The sequence below is a fragment of the Cavia porcellus genome, unplaced genomic scaffold (assembly GCF_034190915.1).
Source record: "Cavia porcellus strain 051 isolate PalLab524CR breed Dunkin Hartley unplaced genomic scaffold, mCavPor4.1 scaffold_9, whole genome shotgun sequence".
NCBI classification, from domain to species: Eukaryota; Metazoa; Chordata; class Mammalia; order Rodentia; family Caviidae; genus Cavia; species Cavia porcellus.
In genome coordinates, this window is record NW_026947492.1 from 16904884 (window position 1) to 16929454 (window position 24571).

A 24571-nucleotide genomic window follows, 5' to 3' on the forward strand; every position below is an offset into this window, starting at 1 on the left:
TAAATATAGAAATTATCATTTTAATATTGATACAATGGTTAGTTTAGGATCATTTCCAGTAGAACAGGACACATACAGTTCAGAAGCAATCAGAGGCAGTTCCATTCCTCCTCATGTGGTGAACAATTCTGCTTCAGGCCTCAGGCAGGGCCATCATTTGCCCTATCCTGTTTTCTTATACTAGATGGGAGCCTGGCAGAGTCCTCAAAGATTCAGGGTCAGTCCAAGGATACCAAAATGGGTCTCTTATAGGACAACTGATGGGTAAGAAAAATCATCTCCAACAAGAGTAATTCTAGTCAGGTTGCTTAGGCAGCACCAAGAAAAATAAGAAGTATGGGCAAACAAAGTCTAAAGAGAAATAATTGAGAACATTCCCAACAGTGCCAATGCTCAAATGCACATCTTGAGTCTCTGTCTCTCTCTGTCTCTCTCTCTCTCCCTCTCTTCTGTCTCTGTCTGTCTCTCTCTCTATGATCTGTGTGTTTGTTGAACTTGATGCTGCTTTCTGAATTTCAAATCTTCCTTTTAAGAATGAAAAACTTCAAAGCTTACACAAAACTGAATAGAAAATTGGGGGATATAGCTCAAAGGTAAAAGTCTTGCATGAGATGCAGAAATTTTAGTTAACTGAATAGAAAATTGGGGGATATAGCTCAAAGGTAAAAATCTTGCATGAGATGCAGAAATTTTAGGTTCAAATTCCAATAACATATAAAAAGAAAATGGTGGATGGACAAATGTCCTGCAGAGACTTCTCTAAGTCAGGCATTCTTTAACATCAACGCTGACATTAGTCTGGAGTCTTTGTCATCTGGTTTTTATATCATTGCTCTTGAGAATCTAAGTCTACTACTGAATATGTATGCTTTGAACTATAAAGAAAACAGGTTTAGGCACTACTGTCACTTTTTTGAAGCCATGTATTGGGGAAAAGAAGATGACACCCAAAGGCACCAGGAGGAGAGAGGTAGGTGGTATGCACATTCTTCACTTTTATGGCAAGAAATACAAAGGGAAAATACAACAAAAATGCATCTTAGCAGAAGAGATGGTAAGGGAAGCAGGCAATGGCCAAGCCATGCACTTCTTAAGTGGTCTTCTCAGAAGGTGAAGATAGCAGGATCCACAGAAGACTTCAGGAATGTATTAGCTGCTTTCACAACCTTGTGTGTAGTACAGCCTGTGATGAGAGGAAACAGGAATCATGGCTAAGGGACAGAAAATAGTTTTTTTTTTTTTTTTCCCCTATGCTTTCTTATCATATCCTCTGCATCCTGTTTTATCTTCCTTAATACACCCAATTTTTCTCTTCTTCCTGCCCAGATTTTCCTTGTATCTTCTCTGGTTCAGGAAAAAGTCAGTAGCAGTGAGACAATAAACACCCAAAAAGTAATTGCTCCAAGCTCAGGGCTATACTCAGCTTATCACTGCTGACCAGTGAGACTGCAAGGAAAGCAGCTACTCTGTCCTTACAATTCAGCAATTCACTCTCCAGATATGTCCCCTTCCTTTTTAACTCAGTCCTCCCTCTCCCCCATTAAAGATTTTATCCCACCTGACCCCCCCCCAAAAAAAAAAAAAGTAGTTGCAAGACTGGAAAAAATACGCACCAGAATATGGTGGGAATGGCTATGACACCTCTCAGTTACCCCCTGCCAGACCTGGAGGTGCAGCACCTGGGAAAAAATCCAGCTTCCTGGGGAAGAAGGGGAGGGATCCTGAGATTGTGCTCCTACCTGCATGGCTGCGAATCCAGGCCCTGGCCTTCCTTTCCAGAAGATCCCACTCACACTCCCGATCCATCCCATTGGTATGCAGCCAGATCACAGCTAGGACTGTGGCCCAGACTGAGGAGTCCACACGCTGTACAATAGACAGAGATGTCCTTGAGACCTCCAAGTCACGCGGCAAGCCACTCATATATACAAAATGTTTCACTTTCTCCTTACTTGACATCCTCTGTACTACTTTTAGATGAAATTACCTGCTCTCTACCTCCTTCTGCTATTTGAATAAGATAATGTCAGACCCTGAACCCTAGAACAATGATACATTCAGTGTTAGGGTAGAAAGGGCTTAATTATCAAACCCCATGTGAGCATCAGGGCAGTGCTGGAGGGAGACCCTTAAAACATTTCAAACAAGAATTACCCAACTGTGGTAAGAGAAACACACTTGCAATCACTTTTCCATTTTTATCTTCATCCCCCTAAAAAGGGGGGTGAAGCATAATCACCTTTTCAAAAGAGAAATGTGATTCATCTAAGTTAGCTTCCAGGAATGATGGGGTGGGACTGAACAGTAAACCTTCTGATTCCAGTTATAATGCTCAATAGAAAAATCTTAGCCACAGAGCAGAACATGATCCTATAAGAGTTTTCACCAGCTATTCCCTAAAGATTTGCCTTTTAGATTTAGTAAATCGAAGGAAATTACTCCCTTATATCATGACCTTTAAAATGTGGAAACAGCAGCTATTATTTCTCTCTGAGTAGCCTAATTTCAGACCACAAGTCCCCTATGTCAAAGAAGTAAGAACACCTATATTTATGTTCTTAGTCTGAAAATAAATGTCACAGTGATTTTTAAAGTACATTTCCTGAAAAGGCCAAATCTGGAAGCAAATATAATTTAAAAATTCTATGTCCACAGCCTAAGAACATGGCAGTTTTTCAGAAAGTTTATTGCCCTTACTAATCTAGTTCAAATATCCTAATTCAAATTGGTTTGAATATGAAAATATTCAACATATTGCCTAAGAAATTTCTGATTTTCATATGCAATTGCTACTTAATGCTGGTTTTTCTTTTTTTACTCATATAGTTGATAATTTCAAAACAAAGCAGTATTTGATTTTCACTTCTACTATATTACGATTGCTGTTATTGTTTTTTTCATGAAAGTTTTTAACTAATTGTTCATAAGTTTTAGGGATCGTGATTCTCTTGTCTAACACCTTAACTCCAAGTTTTGCCATGTACAAATAAGAAAACTTTGTTTTATGTCTCTTTTTTTTAAGATTTTCATTGAAAATATAAGCTTCTAAAAATTCGAGCTATGCATTGTCAATTAGTTGGTAGTTTGTGCAAGTTTTCATCATTTAAAGAATCAAATCCTTACAAAAATTCAGGTACACCTTAACCTGCAGGCATGAATATCAAGCTAAAGTACATAGCAGTTCGATGTGTCTTGTGCTCAGAAAATGTAAAACAGAGCTTCAGAAGCCTTAACATCTTCCTTTTAGTTATTTGTTCTAGAACAACATTTTCCAATAGAAATACACTGCTAGACATGTATTTTTTTTTATATTTTCTAGTAGCTATATTTGAAAAGTAAAAATAAACTGGCCCAATTATTTTAGTTAGCTTACTTCATTTCATTTTATTTTTGGTGCTGGGGACTGAATCTAAAGCTTCTCACATTCTTTCTCTGCTGTATCAGTGAGTTACACTCCCTGCGATTAATACATTTTATTTAACTCAATACACTAAAAATCACAATTTTAACATGTAATCAATAAAAAGCAACTACTGACAAGATATTTTCCTCCCCTATTATCACAACCCTTTGAAATCGATCTCAGCATGACACACTGTCAGGAAATTCTGTCTCTTAGGTGCATGAGCCACATTGAAAAGTCTCCATGAATCCTGGGCAATGAAAGAATATCTGAGTTTTATTCAGTTATCTCCTTCACTTTCAGAATTCAGAATAATATTTGACCATCACACTTTAAGCAGCTGTGTCTTATGTAACAATTTCTCAAATAAGTCTAGAAGATCTAGCAAGTTACCTTCTATTTCCAAATATACCTTGCCCATATCATCATATTTAAATAAATTTGCAATAACTAAGTGGCTTATAGTAACATTTCACCCATCCTGACTTTGATTAGTTTTTCTACAGTCTGGACTACTTCTGTTAGTATACAGAAACCAATTGGGGATTCTGGGGACACTCCTAGCACTGATTCCATCTCTACCTTACTGGCTCAGACACATTATTAAACCTCAGAGGTTTCAGTTTCTTCATCTTCTACACAGTATCATGAGTAGGACTGACCTTATTTACCTGAAGTGAAGCATAAGTAAAATCGTGAATGTCAGCCACCTCCCACAGTGTCTTGCACAGAGCAATAGCTCACAAAAGTGTAGTTTTACAACTCAGATGACTGTCAATGAATATAATTGAAACAGAAGAGCATTTTTGTTTTCCTTTTGTTATGCATCAACTAATAGGAGCTACTACCCAGCCTGGTAACTCTTTGTTTTCTTGATGTTAACTAACATAACCAGAAAAACTTTCACCTTCTACTTATTAGAAATTAACTTAGTCTACGCCCCTTCTATAGTCTCCTTTTAGAGGTGGGCCCCGATTCATCCAAATTGCCATTACAAACTTCGTTCCATCAAAAATATATGTACACCTTTGTTCTTTAAATCTTACCTCATCAGGGTGCGCGGCCTTTATGTCTTCCAGTTTCATACCTAGGATACTGGCCAGACGTTCATTTAGAGTCCAGGAACCGTTTGCATTTTGGAGGAAAATCAACTGCACAATACTGTCCTCTTCAAGGAGAAAAAATAAGAGAAAGAGATAAAGGATGGGAAGTTATGAAGCCTGTGGTTCATTAGAATACCTGAAATAAGTCACTGAATTTACAGAGTGGCTGGAGCAAGAGTGATGCAGAAAAAAGTCATCAGACAGCTCCAAATCTAATTTCAAGCTTGTTTTTTTGGAAGAATGACCAGCAGTACAGAGGTCCAGACAGGACGGCAGCAGAATGCTGCAGGGGCCAGGTCTGTCTACAGATAAACGATGCAGGAAGAGATGGAAAAAGGATCTTGTGTCATTAGAGGTTACCCCAGACCTTAGAGGTATAGAAAGCTTCAGAGTCCTGGTTTGGGTATTAATATAGCTGGGGTAACTGGAAAATACAAGAACAGGTCAAATCTTGTCTCTCCTGACACCTTTCAAAAAGATGACTCCCTACGCAGTAAGGCTACCATAACAGCACAGCACTGAACATTTGCCCTTCAGTCCCTGTAGATAAATCAACTGGGGCTCATCTCACCTTTACTGTCATTTTGCAAAATGGTCTCACTGGTTGAAGAACCAATCTTTTTCTTCTGATGGATGGACCCTAGGAGAGACCCACATTTGATTTTCTTGCCACGACTAAAGCTTTGCAATACAACTTGATTTATGTGTGACAGACAAAAATCAGTAAGAAAACATTCCAAGGAAGATGCTCAAAATGAGGCCACTGTGATTTACAGACCTACCAAAATTCAGACTCTTCTGTGGGCATTTCTTAGCTGCACAGGAAGCCATTATCTTTGGCGACAGAGCTAGAGAATCTCGTTGACATAGAACAGGCGGATTGCTGGAAAGACAGGAGGCGTCCAGCATTGGTCGATGAACTGCAAAACACCAATGCAGACACTGAGCCTGAGACACTCTGCTCTCTACAGTACAGTTATTAAAGACTGAAGACATGAGGCATAGCCTTTCTACATCAGCTCTAGTTACCAGCATCACTATAGCATTCCTTTCTCATAAGCCTACTTTCTGCACACATCTTCACTTTCTGAGCTTCCAACTTTCCATTACATCCTTTAAAGTCCTAACACACGATAAACATATTTTCCAAACCTAAAAGGCTCCTTTCAAATAAGTCTTAAAATGAATTTACTCTCTTCCAAACCTATTTCTCCTCCATCCTTCTCAAAAAGTTACTGCTAAATATTCTGTACTGGACATGCCCAAAGATGGGAAGTGAAGCTGGTAACCTGTACGGCCCCAGATCGCCCCTCTCCTCCCTTCCTTGGTTACCTTGCTCCTATCTTCACTCCTGTCAACCCCAAACTCTCTAATATTTCTAACCATTCCCTGAAGGCCAAACCTTAGATTTCTACTCCATGTGGCATTATCCTGAGCGATTTTGGGATATCCACCATCCTAATGCAGACCTTCTTGATTTCCTCAAACTCAGTGACCTAAGCGTTATTTTCCTTCAGACACCTCATCCTTATAAAGACTGCCCTGTTATGTTGCATAATTATTCCACATATAAAATTTAAATTTTAAAAATTTGACCTTTAAAATATAAGATCCAATTTTCCTAGTGTTCTGACTCAGAGATTCCCATTTTACTGAACTTTATTTTTTAATCTCATCTGGATCATGCATATTTTTAATCTATTTTTTCTACATATTAACTTTTTTCCATCTTTTCCTCTTTATTTAACTTAAATTTTAAGTTCAAATCTTTACCACTTTCTGACTAATGTCTCCAATCATGTATTAATTTTCTTTCATCATATCAATTTAGGAAAATTCTAACTTTGAAATTAAGCCAACATGCTACCTACTTCCTCTTTAGGCCAAAAGTGCTGAGCACTGTTCAAAGAAACAAAACCAACTACGATTGCTTTAGTAATTTCTTACCAATAAAAAAGTTAAGAAGCTTAAACTCAATTGAACTCTTTGCATTCCTTGACAAATGTTTGTTTCCCTCTGGGCATTTTCCTTTCCAAATATTCTGAGTGCCTCTTTTAAGTCTTCTTTGTCTTCCTAAAATATTGTCTTCCACTTCAAACTCAGGCCCATCCCTGTCACCAGTCATCTGTGTCATCATTCATCACACAGTCATCAAGAAACCAAAGAATTTCATATTTGAACTATTTAAGTATTCAATGCTTATGTAAATTCTCTATGTTTTAATAATTCCTTAATCCCTCAACCACTTTATTTTAAATGTCAACAAAATACACAAAAGTTGAGGAATAACCAGAAATTTTATGTGTAGAAGGATATAAAAACAAAACAAATTAAAAACCTTCCACAATCTTGTCCTTTAAATACTGTACTCATGCTCAGGATCATTTCATCTATAGGTATTTGAATGGGACAAAACTCACAGGCTGGATATTTTGATTTCACTTGAGGCAGAACAGCCCTTGGGATCTCCCTGTGAACCAGGGGCCCCTGGACTGGCTGGCTGAGCTCTTTGTTTATAGCAACAAAAGCCGTGAAGGTGCTCATAACTCCAGATTCCAAGCTGATGTTCAACACATCTTTTCTTTCCCTTCCTAGGGTTTCTCTGAAACCCAGATCTTTTGTCTGGATCAAGGATTTTGCAGCAAGACGATGAATGGTGAAGCTGGAAAAATAAATAAACAACCTGAGACTTAGCATAACACATCCACATAACAATTGGTTGGGGTTCTCAAAAGAGATAGAAGAGAGAAGAAAATCAAAGAATAAGGAAATAAGGCTTGATGGACTTAGAAAAGACTTAAAACAATTTAGGGAAATAAATGTTTCCAGAGTCAAAACACATAAAAATAAACACATAAAAATAAAAACAAAGATGGCAGAGAAAAGAAGGAAATGAAAAAGAAAAAGAAGGGAAAACAAAGGAAAAATCAATTGCTCACTTGGAGTCATATTTGGGTTGTAGAGAAAAGGTCACCTTCTGCTCCATAGTCTTGCCCTGCAGTGTGTACTTGAGGCACACTTCTCCTTCAGCTTCCTCTGGCTACAAATTAAAGAAAGGCAAAGATGATAAAAGGAGACACACCCCGCAAAAATATCAGAACGAGGCCAGTTTTCTAATCCCATACACTACTATTTCTGACCAGGAATTCAATAGCCCTAAAATAGAGAAATGAAAGGCTGGATCTATGGGGCAAAAACAATCTCTTACTGAAATCCAAATCTACCTTCTAGCATTAATGAAATTGTTCCAGCAGTGGCTACCGTAACTAGAGAACCTGTGATAGCTCGGACCCCGGAATAAAACCCAAGGAAGCAAGAAATTAAAATTTGGGGAGCAAAGGCTTTATTTTAGGCCAGGCCTTGTGTCACAGTCTCCAGGAGCCAATTTGGAGACTGTACGCCGTACAGCTAGAAAGGTTGGGTTTTAAAGCTGAAAACCACAGGAATGTTGTAATTGTTGACACAGTTAGGTAGCATCTGGGCTTTATAGAACTTCCTGTAATTTCCTTGAAGTTAAGCATTACTTAAAGAACAGCACATTTTATTACAGATAGCCGGATGAGGGGTAGGGGAGGGGGTTACAGGTAACTGATACCTAAGGCTTTTACAGCTTTCTCAGGAAACTGAAACTTAACCTAGATAGATAGGAAGGGGAAAGGGGAGGGGGAGGCAGTAAGACCCATGCAGAACAGAAAAAGAGGTGCAATGGTTAAAATTAGGTTACAACAGAACCAAGAAGAGTGGGCACTCACCGGCATCGTCCCTGTCAGCTGGGCATAGAAAATTAACCTCTGACCCCTAAAAATGACAGTCTGCTCTGGGGAAAGCATGTTAGCAGTCAGATCAGGAGGCAGATTCCAGCTCAGGGAGATGTCCTCTACCACAGACTGCAGAGACCGCTTGAGGCTCCTTAGCGCCTGTAGGAGTAGAACAGAGCAGGCACCAACATATCAGGATGACAATCATAGCTACTCTTCCCAGCGCTGAGGAGATCATATGTATCAACTGCTATGTGACACTTAATCTTTAATTGTATACTGGGAAATGAGCATTATTTCTCTTGCTTTGCAAAGTACCACACTAAAGTTGAGAGATTTAATGGCATAAATGAGAATAAAGAAAATGTTATGAAAAGGAGATCTCTGGAGAGAGAAATTAAGTACGAAACCTAAAATTTATCAACTAAAAACAGAGGCGTTCAGAAATATAATGCAAGATGTGTTTTCATGGTACTAATTACTAAATAGCAATTTGCCATCCCATCTAATAGAGTAGAGTAGACATAGAGCACTTATTTCTGCTCCTTGGTCTTGGATCCTCTGTATAACAGGCAGGCTATAAAAACAAAGGTGGTCCTAAAGAACAGAAGTGAGAGCTTAGAAATGAAAGGCAAAGTTCTCTGCTTCTCTTCTTAAATACAAAACTTTTAATCTATTTCAGCACCTCTTCTTTGAGCTTCCAGCTCCTGGGACCAGATATTACTTTCTAGGTACTTATGGTGCTGCCCTTTCCGTAAGTAGTAAGTAGATAGGGAAATGGGAAAGTCTCACTGCAGGCTAAGTCCACGAGAAATCCATCCTGGAGTCCAGCTTTGCCCCTGCCCTTGCAACCATGTCCTAACTGTGTCATACTTGGTCTGCCTTGCCCACTTCTAGAACTGTAGCCCATCCCTCACCTTGGACTGCATCCTGTCCTTGCCTCTGATAAACTCAGACGTGCCCCCAGATACTCGAGCAATACTTTTGATTAAGCTGGTAGAAGCACCTTCTCCAATACCGAAAGAGAAACATCTGTAATTGTAAAAAGATGGAGGTTAGAGATAACCACTCAAAGTGAAACTATTAGCACAAATTAGCACAGAATGGGGAAAAATAAATGATGAGATGGTTTGCATAATATCTACTTTTTATTAAGCACATTGCATATTTTAGAAGTCATAATAAATACCTGAAATTAATGATAAAATTTAATTATCATGAATGTCCTATGAGACAGTCCTTGGTTTCATTTTGCAGATAAGAAACTGCAAAATGAATTTCAGAAAGTTGTCAAAGATCACACCCCTAACAAGTGGTAGAGATAGAATTGAAACAGTGGTCTCTCGGACTGAAGAAATCTCCCAGAAAATCAAGGGAAAGACAGAAGCTATCACTAGTGTCTGCCTGATGCTGTTCTGGTGATGTATCTGTCTTTTCTTGGTCATTTCTAACTGGGAAGTTCTTACCTTGCTCTACTCTATTTGCATCAAATAGCTTTTTAACTGTCTTTCAGTTTCCCAAACTAACGTCTACAAACAGAAAATGCACTAATGACCTAAGATAAGTGTTTTTAAGTTGCAGGTCAGAATCACTTTCCACTGTAAATCGATGCACAGAATTTGGCTTATGTGTCAATTTCTTTTGATATGGGTTATTGTCATCACACTCAACACTAACGAGAGACACATTTAATTAAACTGCACTAACCTATATGGTGTAATTATGAACTTTTAAGTCTAAGGACAAGCTTTCTAATTGCAGTGACCTACCCAGAATCACTATTTCCTTTAGAACACAACCTACCAACATATTGATGCCATCAACTTTAAAGATTTGACATAATCTTTGAAATATAGACTTTGCTATAAAGTGCTTATGTAATTTGTAAATGTTTTTCCATTTTAAAAAATTGAATTTTATTGACGGCTAACTTTATGGCTAAAACCTTGTTAAAGTGCGTAAGGTAGACAATAATAAAAACAGTAATAACAAATTTTGATTTAGTGTTTATTTTGTATATAATTCCTGATACTTGATTTAGTTTTATTCTTCTAACTTTCAACATGAGTCTGTAAGGCAATGAGTATTAGTATCATCATTTTCAAATAAGAAAATTAAGGCTTGGCAGGGTTAGTTGATTGTTCCAAACATCTGGCAAGCTAAACCTTAAACGTAAGAGTTTTTAATCTACCAAAATTTTATAAGATATAAATACACAAACTAAAACACTTTTCATGAGTTCTGGTCCCAGCAATGCTAAACAGTTATCTCAATCCAGTAAAGAACCAGAGAACATAGATGTAGTACCTTAAGTACTTTTCTTAAAAATAGCTAAGGGCCACCAAGACCAGAAGGAATCATGAGCTGGGACTTTGAAGAGGAGCAAAGCCAAGAGAAATGTGCCTGGTGTCTGGTGTTCACTTGTGCTTTGCAGTAAGTATCAAGTACAAATGGATGGTTGAAAATCTAAGGTGCTTCACAGAAGTAGAAAGGGAAAAGTAGCAGTGCAGGTCTTTCAAAGGGAAACTGTCCCCGCACCTCACATTTTTGCATAGAACAAAATACGCCTAGAGAACAAGGTGAATTAGAAATAAGCCAACTATTGCAACAACTGAAGCTTACAGGGGCATAACTGAACTATGATTGCCAACTTATAGTCTAGTGACCCATTAGAAACAAACAATACGACATCTCAGAGAAAAGATATCATTTTGACTGCCTAATGAGTCATAAAATATCTGCAAACTAGGAAAAAGAAAATAGAATTTTGAAACACTGGGAAATTATGCAATATATTTGCAAGTAACATAGATATAAAAGGGAAATCATGATAATAATTGAGGGATATGTTCAAGTAGATGCCAAAGAAAAAATATATATCGAAATTTGGGGGTTAGCTACAGATATAGTTCTAAAAACACATTAGAAGCAAAAGTAAATCTAAAGATCAACTACCTAAGTATTTACATCAAGATATTGGATAAAAAAACAGCCAATAAATCCAGGGACATTATTAAAAGAAAGGAAATAAAAAGGAAGAGTCAGATGTTAATAAAATTAAAGATCATACACTACACAGTATGAACAAACCACAGAAGGATGTTACTTTAAAAGGTAGTAAAGCTGATAAATTTCTAAGTCAAATAAAGAACCAGGAATGGCATAAAAAAGAGCAGAAGTAAAAAGATAATATCACTATAGATTCCGCAATATATGGTAATGTCATAAACAACTTAAGACAAAAATATTGAAAATTTGGTAAGATATCCAAACTCACATAAAAACAAAAATAAAATATGAATAGTTCAAAAAGACACAATGTCACCTGAGTTTTCCAGATCCAAAAAGCCTACTAGCACCATTTGTATTCATTTTAAAAAGAAAATCTTCCAGAATCTAGGAATGAAATACAACTTTTGCAACTGATTTTATGATACAAGTATGACAATGACATCAAAACCTAATAAAATAGCATAGAAGTATGCACTCATATCCATAAAAGTAGATTCAAAATCATAAATGAGTATTAGCAACACAATAAAAAAACACATGGCAAAGATTAATACCTCACAACCAATTAGGATTTATGAACAAAATGCAAAGTTTGGCCTAGTATTTAACAACAATCATATTTTACGTATTAAAAGAATAGACAATAAAACTGTACATTTATCCCAAAGGATGTATAAAATTCTTTTGATGAAATCCAGCAACCACTCATAATTTAAACAAGAAAGAAGAGAAAGAATTCTCAAAGCACAAGATCCCTGATTTCTCCTTAAAAACAACAACAACAATAAAAAACACCTCACACAATGCACATAAGTAAATTTTAGGTGTGCTGTGTATCTAAATAGAAAAGAAAAAAAAATAACAAAACTTGAAAACAACAAAAGAAGATATTCTCATAATTAGGTGAAGACTTTACATTAACAAGACAACAAAAGTCTTGTTAATGATAAAGAAAAATATTAATGAGTTATATTAAAACCAAGAGTGAGATTAACCAAAAAGCATTATTTTGAGACTAAAGACAAGCTACTATGTAAGAATATGTGTTTCTAGATCATAAACTCAAAAATCTGCCTATATCCAGACAATTACAGATGAGAAGAAAAAGAAGCTCAGACAACAGAAAGAATATAAAAGTAGGAAAGAGATCCAAAGCTACATGACAAAATAAGATACCTAACAGGAAAAAGTCCATTAAGCTGAGCTGGCAAGAAAATGTAAATTAACAACATAACTTCTCATATGCAAAACTGGTTAAAATTTAGAAATAAATGATACCAAATGTTGGGTAAGAAATGAGGCAATTACAAATCTTTAAAAAAGATGGAGAGAATTAAATTATATTAATTTAGAAAACTATCACCATGGCCCACAATTTTACATCTCTGTCTACTCAAAAGTATATGAATGCAAATACACACACGTGCACACACACACACACACACACACACACACACACACACACACAACACAGCAGTCTCACGGTAGCCTTTGGAGATTGTTATTGTTATCAAGAAAATCCTGTGTGGATATCAAATATGCAGATGCTGAAGTCTCTTATAGGAAATAATGTAGTGTCTTCATGTAACCTACATATATCATCTTATGAAATTTAAATCATTTGAAGATGTATGATAACTTATACAGTGAAAACGCTATGTAAAAATTGGAGCCATGAATACAGAACCTCCAAGTACATATGGTCAACTAAATAAATATGAATGAGAAAAACGTATGAACAAAACTGTAAGAATGTTCACAGAAACATTTTTAATACACAAAAACTAGTCATCCTCTGAATCAAAATAAGTGATAGTATTATAATGTAGTCTTTTCAAGTAAATATTATGAACCAAAGAACACTATAGATAAATATAAAATAGGTTTACATCTCAACATACTGTTGAAAACCATAAAGTCATATTCACAAAAAGGACAAACACTGTATAATTCATTTGCTTTAATTTAAAATCAAGCACAAACAATCCACGGAGTTATTAGTCCACAGGCTATACTGAGTGCCCTGTAACTAAAAGCAGGGCACACCAGGAAGAGGCGTGAAAACTGTCTAGCTCTCCACTTCAGCACAAGCAGCACGGTGCGCTTGCTGAGATGGCTCACATGGTGGGATAGTTATGATTTGTGTAGTTTTCTTTCATTAACTATGGTTATAATGAAACTTTAAAAAATCTTTCTAAAGCACAGTGAGCTTGCTGTGTTACTGATGTTGTCTATAAAAATACTTTTAACTGCTGTCAAGAAAAGTCACTTGTCACTCAGAATAAGTAAAATTCTTTGGTGTTTCTGTTCTCTGTGACCAAGGTCAACACTGGTACTAGATTTTGCATGATACTTCAAAGGTCCCATCACCATGGGAGAAATCGTGCTCTGGTCATACCTGTGTTTTGTCCTGTTGAACTTAACTTCTTTAATTACACTGAATGTATCAGCAACTTCTCCATCTGTGAAGACGAAAAGCTGTGCAGAGAAAGAAGACTTCCATTAGGCCTCTATCAAGTTCATTCTAAGTTACCAGATGTTATAGTCAGGGGTTGCAAAGAGAAAAATTACATACAGGACACCTAAAGGTATATTATTATTTATTATGGTCACCCAAGGAGTCAAACAAAAGTAAGAAAAGTACTAGAAACCTGTCTACAACACTAAAGACTTAGAAAATCCAACCCAGGTCCTGGATCCCATGGCAATAACCTGCATGAGTTCAACTGAAACCCTGGAGCCCACGACAATGACCCATACAAGTCTAACCCACGGGTCTGTGCTTGAAAGGCCCAAAGGTCAGTTGTGGAAGCTAGAAAATCTATTCCAGCAGGGTAAAGAATCTGTGTCACCAGGTCAAGGCCTCTGTTCAAAGCAATGTTCAAAATAAGGACCAGGGCTCCCTGTAAAGTACCACAGCCATCCTCAGTGACAATGAGGTCCCAAGCTCCTCTGATGATGAAAGCAGCTGAGAAAATATCAGGCAGCCAGCGTAACAAGCTTCTCCTGGAGATTAAACAACCCACATCTTCCCCTCTGGAGCCAGGAAGCAGTGCTCAAAGTAATGACCAAAACTCCCCTACAGTGAACTGCAACAGTTCTCAGTGACAGGGTCCCAAGCTCCTCTGATGATAACAGCTGGTTTCATATCAGGAGAGCAAACATGATAAGCTCCTCCAGGAGAATCAACAGCGCCAAAGGACAACACTTAGGAGAACCCATCGCACTACTCTTCCTCTCCAGGGCTCCTTTTTATGCTGGCAACAGTCCTCAAGGGGCCATCCACGCTCAGCACCACGCTGATTCAGTTCAGCTGGTGTTTAAATTGACCCAGTTACCAATGCACTATAACCAGACTTTGACCTTGAAAGCCCTGCTGTATCATTCAATGCCCCGATGCCCCGATGCATCATCGAACAGGAGAGCTGGTGTTTTGGGTCACCAAGCTGGGAATTTTGAGGCCCTCTCAACTCTAGGTTCCTATAAGGTTGCTACGGCTCTACAAAAGCATCTCTGTTGTCCCTCACATGGAATTAAGAAATAATACCTTTTTGATACCTTTTTACTTCTTTTTGCTTTCTTATATGACTAAAGACTCTCAGTCACACACACACACACACACACACACACACACACACACACACACACCCTGCGGTGAAGTTTAGAGGCAGAGATTGTTGAGTATTTGCCTGTTTGTCCCTGCTACTGGCTGTATTCCCATTCTTACCTGCAGAGGATGACCACGGATGTCCTTGAAAATTTCCCGGAGTGGGGTCAAGATCTCAGTTCCCCCTAGGTCTGCACACAGGACCTTCACTCTCTCTACCGCCTCCTCCATTGTCTGCTGAGTGTACTTCACACTGTGCCTGTGAGAAGCAAACACACCACGTTACAGGACGAAGGCAGCTCCCACTGGCCTTCCTAAGAAACCCCATCAAATAATAACCCTACCTGCAATCACCAGTTCCCAACTCAGCGCTCAGTAACCCTTTCAGCAAGCTGGTTGCCTACCTAGAAGGATGTTTATAGGCTCTCTACAGCCTTTTCTTAGACTTACGGAAAGAATGCCTCAAAGGAAGATCCAAATCCATAAATGTTGAAATAACAGCCTAGTGGCAAACTCTTCAACAGCAAAATCAGTGTCTCCTAAAGGTAAAGGAGAAGGAGGAGACACAGTGAGTCTCTGAGACCCCACCAATCTAATGCTGGAGTGTGGAGCTGTCATCTGCTTCACGTCCCTTCTACTTCAAGGCTATCTGCATATCATTCATGCTGGCAATCACTCAGCCAGACACAGACACAGCTCCAAATAGACCTTCCTGGTACTACTCAAAGGCATCCCCTTTGCAGTGTGTGGCAGGAAAGGGGAAGAAGCATCTTTACCTTGGCTGCATCTATGCGCAGCTGAGACCTGTTCTCTTTACTCATTGGGGTCTGCATGCTTCCTGAGCGGTCCATGAGGAAGACAAACTGCCCACCGGTCACTGCCGTCTCAACTTCTGGGATATCTGGGTAGAAACTAACCATGACACCTGGATCTCCCATCAGACTGTCTGCACGGAAAACACAAGCACCCCGTAAGACGAAAAGAACCCAAGGGTTCTAAAATTTCTAGGAATCATTCTTTCTTTCATCTTCTGTGTTCTTAGGGTTTTATTTGTTTATTTTATTATAAAATTTAAAAATCATAACAAAATAATAAAAGAACAATAGTTAATAAACTGTGTCATTATCTTCAAAGCAGTTACTCGGGGACAAGACATAAACGAAACAGATTGTTACAGAAAAGAAACTGATAACACAAAACTTACTTTTTAATAAACTAAGATAAATTGATAGTGTAGGTGAAACAAATTAGTATACATGTAAAAATATTTCTGAAACAGAACATGTAATTTGAGGATGTATCTGAGCTGCTGCTTATGTCCTATTTATTTCTCTTGTGTTTCACTCTTTATGTTTTTCTCATATAAAAGAAACTATGCAATATTTGAGCTTATGTGTCTGACTTATTTCACTTAAAATTATGCTCTCAGGTTGCATCCAGTTACTTATGAATACCTCAGGTTTATCTTTCTTTACGGCAGCAGAGTACTCTGTTTGTATAAATGCCACATTTTTCATCCTTCATCTGTTGATGTACATACATGCTCTTTTCCAAGTTCTGGCTATTATCAATTGTGCTGCACATACAGCTATTTTGTCTTTGACAAAGGGGTCAAAAATGTACACTAGAGATAAGATGGTCTCTAACAGATGCTGCTGGAACAACTGGATATCCACATGCAGAATACTGCGTCAAGACTCATATATTTCACCATGCACTAAACTAAAATCAAAATGAATCGAGGATTTAGAGGTTAAAATAGAAACATTTCATATGTTGGAAAATAAAACAGGCACAACTCTTGAAGATACTGGCATAGGCAAGGTCTTTCTGACCAAAACCATAATGTCAGAAGAAATAATATTAAAAGTCAACAAATGGGATAATATCAAATTTAAAAGCACCTCTACAGCAAAGGAAACAACCAACAGGGTGAAGAGATAATTTACAGAATGGGCAAAAATACCGCTAGCTATCCCATAGAGGACTAAAGTCAAGAATATATAAAGAACACAAAGAAAAAGTTAGACTCCCCCAAATAAAAGACCTAATCAAACAATGGGCAACTAAGTGAACACTTTTCAGAAGTACAAAAAGCCAATAAATACCTTTAAAAGATGCTTATCATTGCTGGCATCAGATAAATGCACATTAAAACTACACTGAGATACCATCTTACTTACCTGAGAAAGAATTACTGCCATCCAACATTCTAATAACAAATGCTAGTGAGAATGTTAGGGGGAAGGAATTCCTCTACATTGTTGGTGGGAATGCAAACTAGTACAACCACTATGGGAATCAGTGTGAAAATTCAACAAACTAAAAATAAAATTTCCACTTCAGCTACTTATCTTCCTTCTAGGCATCTTCCCAAAAGTGTTAGGCTCATCACATCTCAGGGATAAATGCATACCTATGTTTATAGGATTCCTTTTTAGTAAGTTTAATAAGGAGCTAGGGGAATTCGAATCCAAAACCTTTTTCAGTTCTTTACTACCTGCTTGCAGAGGGCCTATAACAGTGGCAGAGGCAGAACAGATAAGAAAGAAGGGGAAAGAAAGGGGGCTGGGCACAGAAAATAAATTAGTGCCAGTGAAGGCTAACTTCTTGGCAACTTGGTAAACGAATAAGACACACCAAACAATGTTTCCAGAATTATCCCAAAGAAGTGAATTAAATCAATAAGAAGCTTATCATATTTAAATCTTTAATTTGCAACTTAGAAGAAAACGTTCATGTGCATACTATTTAGGCTGACAAACTGCAGGGACATTTATAAGCATTATAAGTGTAACGCAATTCTATCTGCTTTGGCTATGCACCGCTCACAAGTTCTCCCTAGAAGAAAGGGAAACCATGGGATTCTTGCTGAAACACAATAATCTCATCTAAACAACAGGGTCAGGGAGTCCATGGGAGGCTGTTCTTCTTGGGTAATTTCTCAACATACCTGTGATTTTATTTTTGTGGAGCAAATGAAAATTGATACTGAAATTGAGAAGTTAGTGTTGAGAAAGAAAGAAAACGAAGATGGCTGCACTATATGAACTCTACTGTTAAAGGTCAGAGAATATAATATGACACAAGATCGCATCTCATTATCCTAGTTTTAGAGAGTGATTCCTGGATGACAGACTTAAATTCATAGCAACCATAGGATTCAGTAAGGCTACGGGAGGGGGCTCAGTTTCGTCTCTTACCCATAGGATACTACAACAACCAGTCTATTTAAATGGGCCTTATGCAGGAAATATATAATAGAATATTAGTTGGAAAATAACATTTATGAAATCCAGACATCTGAATATACTATCAAAAAGTAGACTTTTTGATGGGTTAAATAAATTTGCTTCTGTGCAGAGACTGATCCTTATGAAAGGTCTAGCTTTATAAAAAGCAGTCAGAAAAGCTGCCATGAGAATTATGAGAGTTAATATCTGATCCATTTGAAACAATATCATAAACATAGTGAGCATTATTGTGCATTATCTATTATAATTTATTGAATCTAAAGCAAATTATATTCACCTGAAAAAAATCTCAGCTTCTTTGTTTTTAAACAATGTCTCTCAACCTTGATTCCTCTTCTTGCCTTTGTTTCGTTCTCTGAAGAATCAATGTATCAAAACCTATAATATGATTGGTTTAAAGGTTAACTGATACAATACACTTAATGATCTTAGTGGAGGAATCAACTTAAATTAGTTCTTCATAATAGCTTTATAAAATTATTTCTAAATTTCACTTTATGCACTTATTTTATGAAATAATAAGTTTAAAAAGTCACCATATTCTTAATACAGTAAGTACTTCTGTTATAAATTTAAAATACAATATTCTTTTTGTCACAGTGGTGTACTTGTAGCATTAATCAGCCACTGAAGATTGTCATCTGTTTCTTTGAGTATGTGGCAACAGCAAGTGTTTGAGACCAAATATATCACTTAGAAGACAAGACTAGGGTAGCTCTTCCAGAATGGATTCTCCAGACTACTCCATACTACCTCTGCAGTCCTCCCATGGTCTATAGACCTGGTCATGGGGAACAGATGAATGAATCTGCTGAGGGCCAAGGACCTGCTTAAAGACAGAGAAGCTGAGATCTCAGTTCTTACCTATTGAGATTTACTGCCACGACACTATACTTTAAGAGAATCCTTCCTCACTGCTGGAGGATTTCGTGGGCATGCATGAAGGAGCTCATCAAATGCAAAGGAGTAACAGGTGACAATTGAACAAAACATGAACACAGAGTTTCATGAAGGATAGAAAGTGACAGCAAACCTGGATGACACCAGGAGCCCTTTGGGCAATCTCGGCACAGGCAAATGCATTAACTGAAAATGGCTGATCGAGGGAAGGTTACCAAAGAGGGCTGTTCATGAGCTCAGCTGAGAAGCCACGTTGGCCAACCATGAGCAATGAGAGCCTAGGGTAGCCCAGGGCAGTGTGACTCAGTGGACTGTTTATATCTTTGGTAGCTCTGAAAGGTTTGCTATCCCTGGCCTAGGTAAACCAACTTCAGGGAGCTGTCTTCACAGAAGCTGTAGTTATACGACAGAGAACCTAACCCTAGCATTTCACTGTGAATAGGGATTGTCCCATGCATGCTTACACTCTACCGATGTGGGACTGTTCCAGAGGTGGCAGGGACCCTTCTGTCATGGTCATGGTCCCTCCATCTAGTACACAGACTGACAGAACACCAGCCACAGACTGACATGAATTACACCAGCTCTGATACAGGAACAACTCAGACTACCATAGAATATTTGCCAAATAAGAAACATTAAAAGTTAAAAACAAAACAAAACAAACCTACAAAAGAGCTTACTTTATTTTACTACAAATTAAGAAACCAAACAAGATGAAAGAGTTTTGGAGTTGGACAGTCTTGGTTATTTCACAAGGTGAGTTACGTAGGGCTACAGATCTCTGTACTTGGTTAAAATGTTAAGATTTGTCATTTATATGTATTATAATAAGAAAGAACTACAATTGAGACTAGATTTAGATATGAAAAATCAATCAATAAGGATTTTTAATTATGAAAAAGAACTAAAACACAATTTATTTTCATCTAGTTATAATTACTAGATATATATTTTCTATGTATTTTCATTTTTAGCTAACTCATAGATTATTTTTATAAAAGGAATATGTATGGATTAGTTTCCTCTAATTTTCCATTCTTGGAGGTCTTTTTTGTGAAGTTACTTCAGTCTTTAAATGTACACTACTTTAGTAACTGCATAACTCATCGATTTATTGATGCTATATTGAATTTAGTCACTATAACCCATCTTGATTGTTTACTAATATTTGATACTATTAAAATACTAGATTTCAGTGCAGATTTACCAGATTTACTTATACTTAGATTTATTTTCTTGGGGAATATTTTGAAAATTACAATTACTGAAAAGAGTATTTATGTTGACACCTATAACCATTGAGTTGTAAAATGTAACATCAAATTATTTTGCTTCAAGCAATTGGAGATTGCCACACATTCTAAACCATAAGGCATTATCAGCTTTAAAAATTCTTTAGCTATGTCTCAGTTACTTTTCTATCAACAAAACACCCAACACCCAAAGTTAAAGGGGAAAGGTTTATTTAGCTCACAGGTTTTAAAAGTTTCAGTTCATAATCAGCTGGGTCCAAGGCAGGGTGTCATGGCAGACAGGCATCACAGAGGAGGAATGGTACATGGTGGGCAGAAGGTGGCAAAAGGATGACAAGTGATAACCACAGCTCTTTTCACCCCTCATATTTTATTCAGGGTACTTATGGCAGGTAGCACTCATATCCTTAGTCCTACGCCCTTGATCCTAGCATCACACCGTGAGTTAATTCCAGGATCACACACTCTAGATCCAAACATCTCTAAAAAAGCCGCACCAATTACTGCATTAGGCTTTGGAGAGACATCTAAACACAAGCTTTAACAGCCTGAAAGGCTAAAAAAAGTCACAATTACATTTTATTTTTTTTTTAGTAAAGACCAATCATTGTAACATGTTTATAACTGACTGTACTTTCTCTTATAAATTATCTGCTCATTTCTTTTGCCTAATTACCTATTAATCTACTTAAATTTCCCTATAAGATATACTAACATGACATTAATTTGACCATTTTTGCATGCTGTTGGGTAAATTTTTTTCAATATTTTACACTTATGTTATTTGCTACCGAAGTAGAGACAGAAAAAGCAGAATAAATTTGACAATGATTCCAAGGCAGAGTTATGTCCTAGGAAATAATGACACAGTGAGAAAGAAAATACCTGGTTTCTTTTCAGGCATCCCCGTCTCCACAGCAACACTGGGGCTGTGCACCGCACTGTAGTAAATCAAAAGTTCCACATCCCGATCAAATTTGTGTCCTTCAGCCAAGGAAACCTAATTTGGGGACCAGCAAAGGAGTCACCTTAGCAACATTACTCTTGGGGCTAAGAGCCACACTGTGTGCTACAAGATTCTCTCCAGAGTAAGCAGGATCACTGACAAGGCTGAGGATAAACTCTGGGCATTCAGTGGGGAAAGAGAAGAACACAGTGCATCTTCCTCAGGGTGAATGGTGAAAAGTATGGAACAGGCAGAAAGCACTGGAGGAGGACCACATCGAGATCCACACAACAGGAGTGCTGGAAACAACAGTATTGTCTCATCAATTACCTGAGCAGAAGTCTTAGCATCTTCAAGGTACTCCATAGGGCTCAAGGGGCAGTTGGACTGGACCCTGTCGATTCCATGCTGAGAACTAATGTTGGCCATCATGGTGAGTGTGTAAGGCAGGTCCTTCAAGGGCACTATAGGAGCCTTCAAATCAAGGCAACTGTCCTCAGGCGACTCTGCAAAAATTACCCTAATGCTGTTTCTCTTGCCAACACTTGTCAACACTTCTATACACTTAAAGACATTTCTCTAATTGTGTCACTACCTAGTATCGAAAAGAGAGATACTCACCAGAGAGATGGTACCTAGGATTCAGGATAGCTGGGAGCACATAGCGTAGGGCCCCATCTGCTTCCAGAGGCAGCTCCTGCACATACCTCAGGGTCAGTGCCACTTCTGACCCAGGCTGGAGGTTCCCCACATTGCAACAGAAGACATCCCTGGAGCACTTGTCCTCTTCCAGTAGATAGGCTTGGTAGCCCTGAGAGATGGCATCCTCGTAGCTGGCATAGGCCTACAGAAAATACCAGCAGGAAGGCAAGGGACCATAGAATGAAGAGAAGAATACTGCAGAAAACAGTCCCCTGGGGGAAGGACTGAGATAGGTCTTGTCACATACATAGCTATGGTCTGAATGGCTTTAATGGATCCCCCACCACCGCTGAATGATTTATGGAAATAACAGTTATAAAGGAGTGAAAGAAAGACCATTCAGCAACAGCATTTTTGTAAGTTTTCATCTAGTAGAGATTCTACAACGTGTATACTAAGGAAAGAATAAAGAGACACAGACTCCATCTCTAGTACCGTAGTCTTGTCCTGTAATTCTGCCACAATTTTCTTCCCATCCACCAAGGCCTCAAAGGTATGGACAGCAGAATCTTCATCCATGGGGAACACAAAGAACACTTCTAAAGCAACATTTTCTTCATTCTTGTAGTGTAAGGTTGCAGACACGCCAGCTACAAACTCACGGATGGACACAACCACAGAGATGTTCTTCAGTGCCACTGGAGAGAGATCAGTGTTCAACAATTCAATAAGCCTTAGAAGAGCTCCCCTTCCACCCTGCAGGGTAGAAACTGTGCTAGGCACCAAAGATACAGAGGCAGTAAGAGTCCACATAACATACAGGATTACCTGGTTGATTGTGGCGAGTGAGCAAACCACAGGCACGCACCATGGTGATGCAGGATTTCTGTGAAAATATACGTAGAGTATGACCAGAGTTGCACAGGGGAATTTTCTCTTCCAATGCCAGTACCTCATGTGCTTCTCTTTGGCATCAAAATGCATTCAGAGGGTCAGTGTTGGAGACAGGAAAAATAAAAGTGGAGAGAAAGGGCACCAATTCTGATAGGATGGTTCCTAACAGCCAGCCTCAAATAGGAAAGCTGCAAGATTCACCAAATACCCACTAACGGGAAGTCTCTGCAATATGCTGTTGGTGCTGTCACCAACAAGGCTGCTTCTTCAAGTGTGCTTGACACTTCACTCATTAGGAACACTGAGTATTCCTCAAAATTCTACTGTAACAAAGATGATTTTTGTGGTCTAGTTTTGACTTGCATGACTCTTTCATCCGAAGAGTCCACAGGTGGCTCTGATCCTCACAATGGGGCCCAGTGTCTTTGGAAGCTGCTCCAGGACAATCTGAACTAACCAGGAGCTGGCTTCACTCTCTCTGTTCTGTGACCTGCACTGTATCTCCAGAACCAAGGAGGAAGCCTTTCACCTTGTGGAGCTAAAGTGGAACTGCATGGAGCACACATCTTGCTAAAGCAACAGACCTGCATGCAGGTGCTTCTCCACAGGCCTTGGCAGAAGAGTCAGAGAAAGAAGGCCCCTTCCCATGATCCACAGTTTGGAAAAAATCATAAAAAAGGCGCAAGGAGGGGGGTGGATCCAGAAAGAAGCCTTTCCTAGAACAATCCTACCCTGAGCAATTCTGAAACTTCTGGCAGGACTACTTCTAGGCCCTGTGTGCACAACCATATTAGCGCTGGAGACTGTAGCTCAGTGGTAAGCACGTACCTTGGAGACATAAAGCCCTAGGTTCAATCCACAGCACAAAAAAAGGGAAGAAAACAAACTCAAGTAAACACATACCCTCAGTACAAAACCAAATTCACGCTAATTATGCATTTATGGTATCAGTGGCATTTCCTGTACACCAGGCTCTATTCTCACAAATCCGTACCAGCTAATTAGGCTCAACATCACACATCTGCCGCTTAGAACAACTGCGTGGAGTTTAAATGTGGGTTTTGAGAGTCACACAGAGAACCAGGGCAACTGAAGGGACAGCAGACTGTGCTGACAAAACAGGATTCCAGGGAGAGCCTCAGGGTGGGAAGTTCTCCCAAAGAAAACAGGCTGGGGGTGAGGGGCTAAAAAATCCCTAATACCACCAGCAGCTGCAACGCTGTGTCAACAGCCAAAGCACTCAGACTGCCTCCCACTCACCCAAGTGACTGAGAAACACCCTTATTTTCCAGAGCAAATGCGTCTAACGCAGAACAAATCTCTCTGCATCCTCTGCCCATTCCTCCTCAGTACAGACCTGAAGTGGGTCAGAATTACTTCTGTTCCTCAGGGTGTACCTTTGGAGTGGAACCTAGCAACAGGTAAGGTAAAGACTGTCCACGGCTGATCAAGGTCAAACCCTGAGCCTGAGGCCCTGGGATGCTTCTCATTGAGCCAGCGAGCTATCTAAGGTGGACACACAGAATCACAGAAGTCCCCTCAGGCCAACTAGGCTGCAGGTGGGAAGCTGAGGTGCAGAGTGGCCCAGAGGCCACACCCCTGCCCTCTGGCAGGCAGAAGGAGGAGAGCCTTGGATCCTTCCAAGGAGGAGATTTGGGGTGCACATTGCAGCTGGCATAGAATCAAAAAGATTTCATCTCAAAATATTTAGTACCAGACTTTTAGTGCGTGAAGCCTTTAAATTGCTTTATAGGAGTTCCAGGCTGCAGAGGTTTGGAGTGTAGGCTCGAAGCTGT

The 24571-nt window shown here is 38.7% G+C and overlaps 1 protein-coding gene and 1 pseudogene across 2 annotated transcripts in view; one reads left to right on the top strand and one right to left on the bottom strand.

The window, feature by feature from the left end:
• The window catches only part of Vwa5a (von Willebrand factor A domain containing 5A), a 24929-nt gene continuing 358 nt past the window's right edge, over positions 1–24571 (bottom strand). Inside the window, exons 2-19 of one of the 2 annotated variants that reach the window (XM_003472599.5) lie at positions 22710–22767; positions 22377–22579; positions 21861–22083; positions 21570–21745; positions 21179–21293; positions 15660–15829; positions 15334–15422; positions 15004–15142; positions 13675–13754; positions 9182–9296; positions 8259–8423; positions 7446–7546; positions 6927–7168; positions 5289–5426; positions 5078–5146; positions 4450–4571; positions 1740–1866; positions 1–1183 (exon numbers count right to left, since the gene is read on the bottom strand). In XM_003472599.5, coding sequence (XP_003472647.1) covers positions 1104–1183; positions 1740–1866; positions 4450–4571; positions 5078–5146; positions 5289–5426; positions 6927–7168; positions 7446–7546; positions 8259–8423; positions 9182–9296; positions 13675–13754; positions 15004–15142; positions 15334–15422; positions 15660–15829; positions 21179–21293; positions 21570–21745; positions 21861–22083; positions 22377–22579; positions 22710–22752 — 2397 coding nt within the window. In that variant the 5' untranslated portion in view covers positions 22753–22767 and the 3' untranslated portion in view covers positions 1–1103. Of the gene's footprint in view, positions 1184–1613; positions 1867–4449; positions 4572–5077; positions 5147–5288; positions 5427–6926; positions 7169–7445; positions 7547–8258; positions 8424–9181; positions 9297–13674; positions 13755–15003; positions 15143–15333; positions 15423–15659; positions 15830–21178; positions 21294–21569; positions 21746–21860; positions 22084–22376; positions 22580–22709; positions 22768–24571 lie in introns of both variants that reach the window. The other variant, XM_063255978.1, reaches the window with a different exon arrangement.
• Positions 24073–24571, top strand: part of LOC106028238 (olfactory receptor 10N1-like) — an 8702-nt pseudogene continuing 8203 nt past the window's right edge.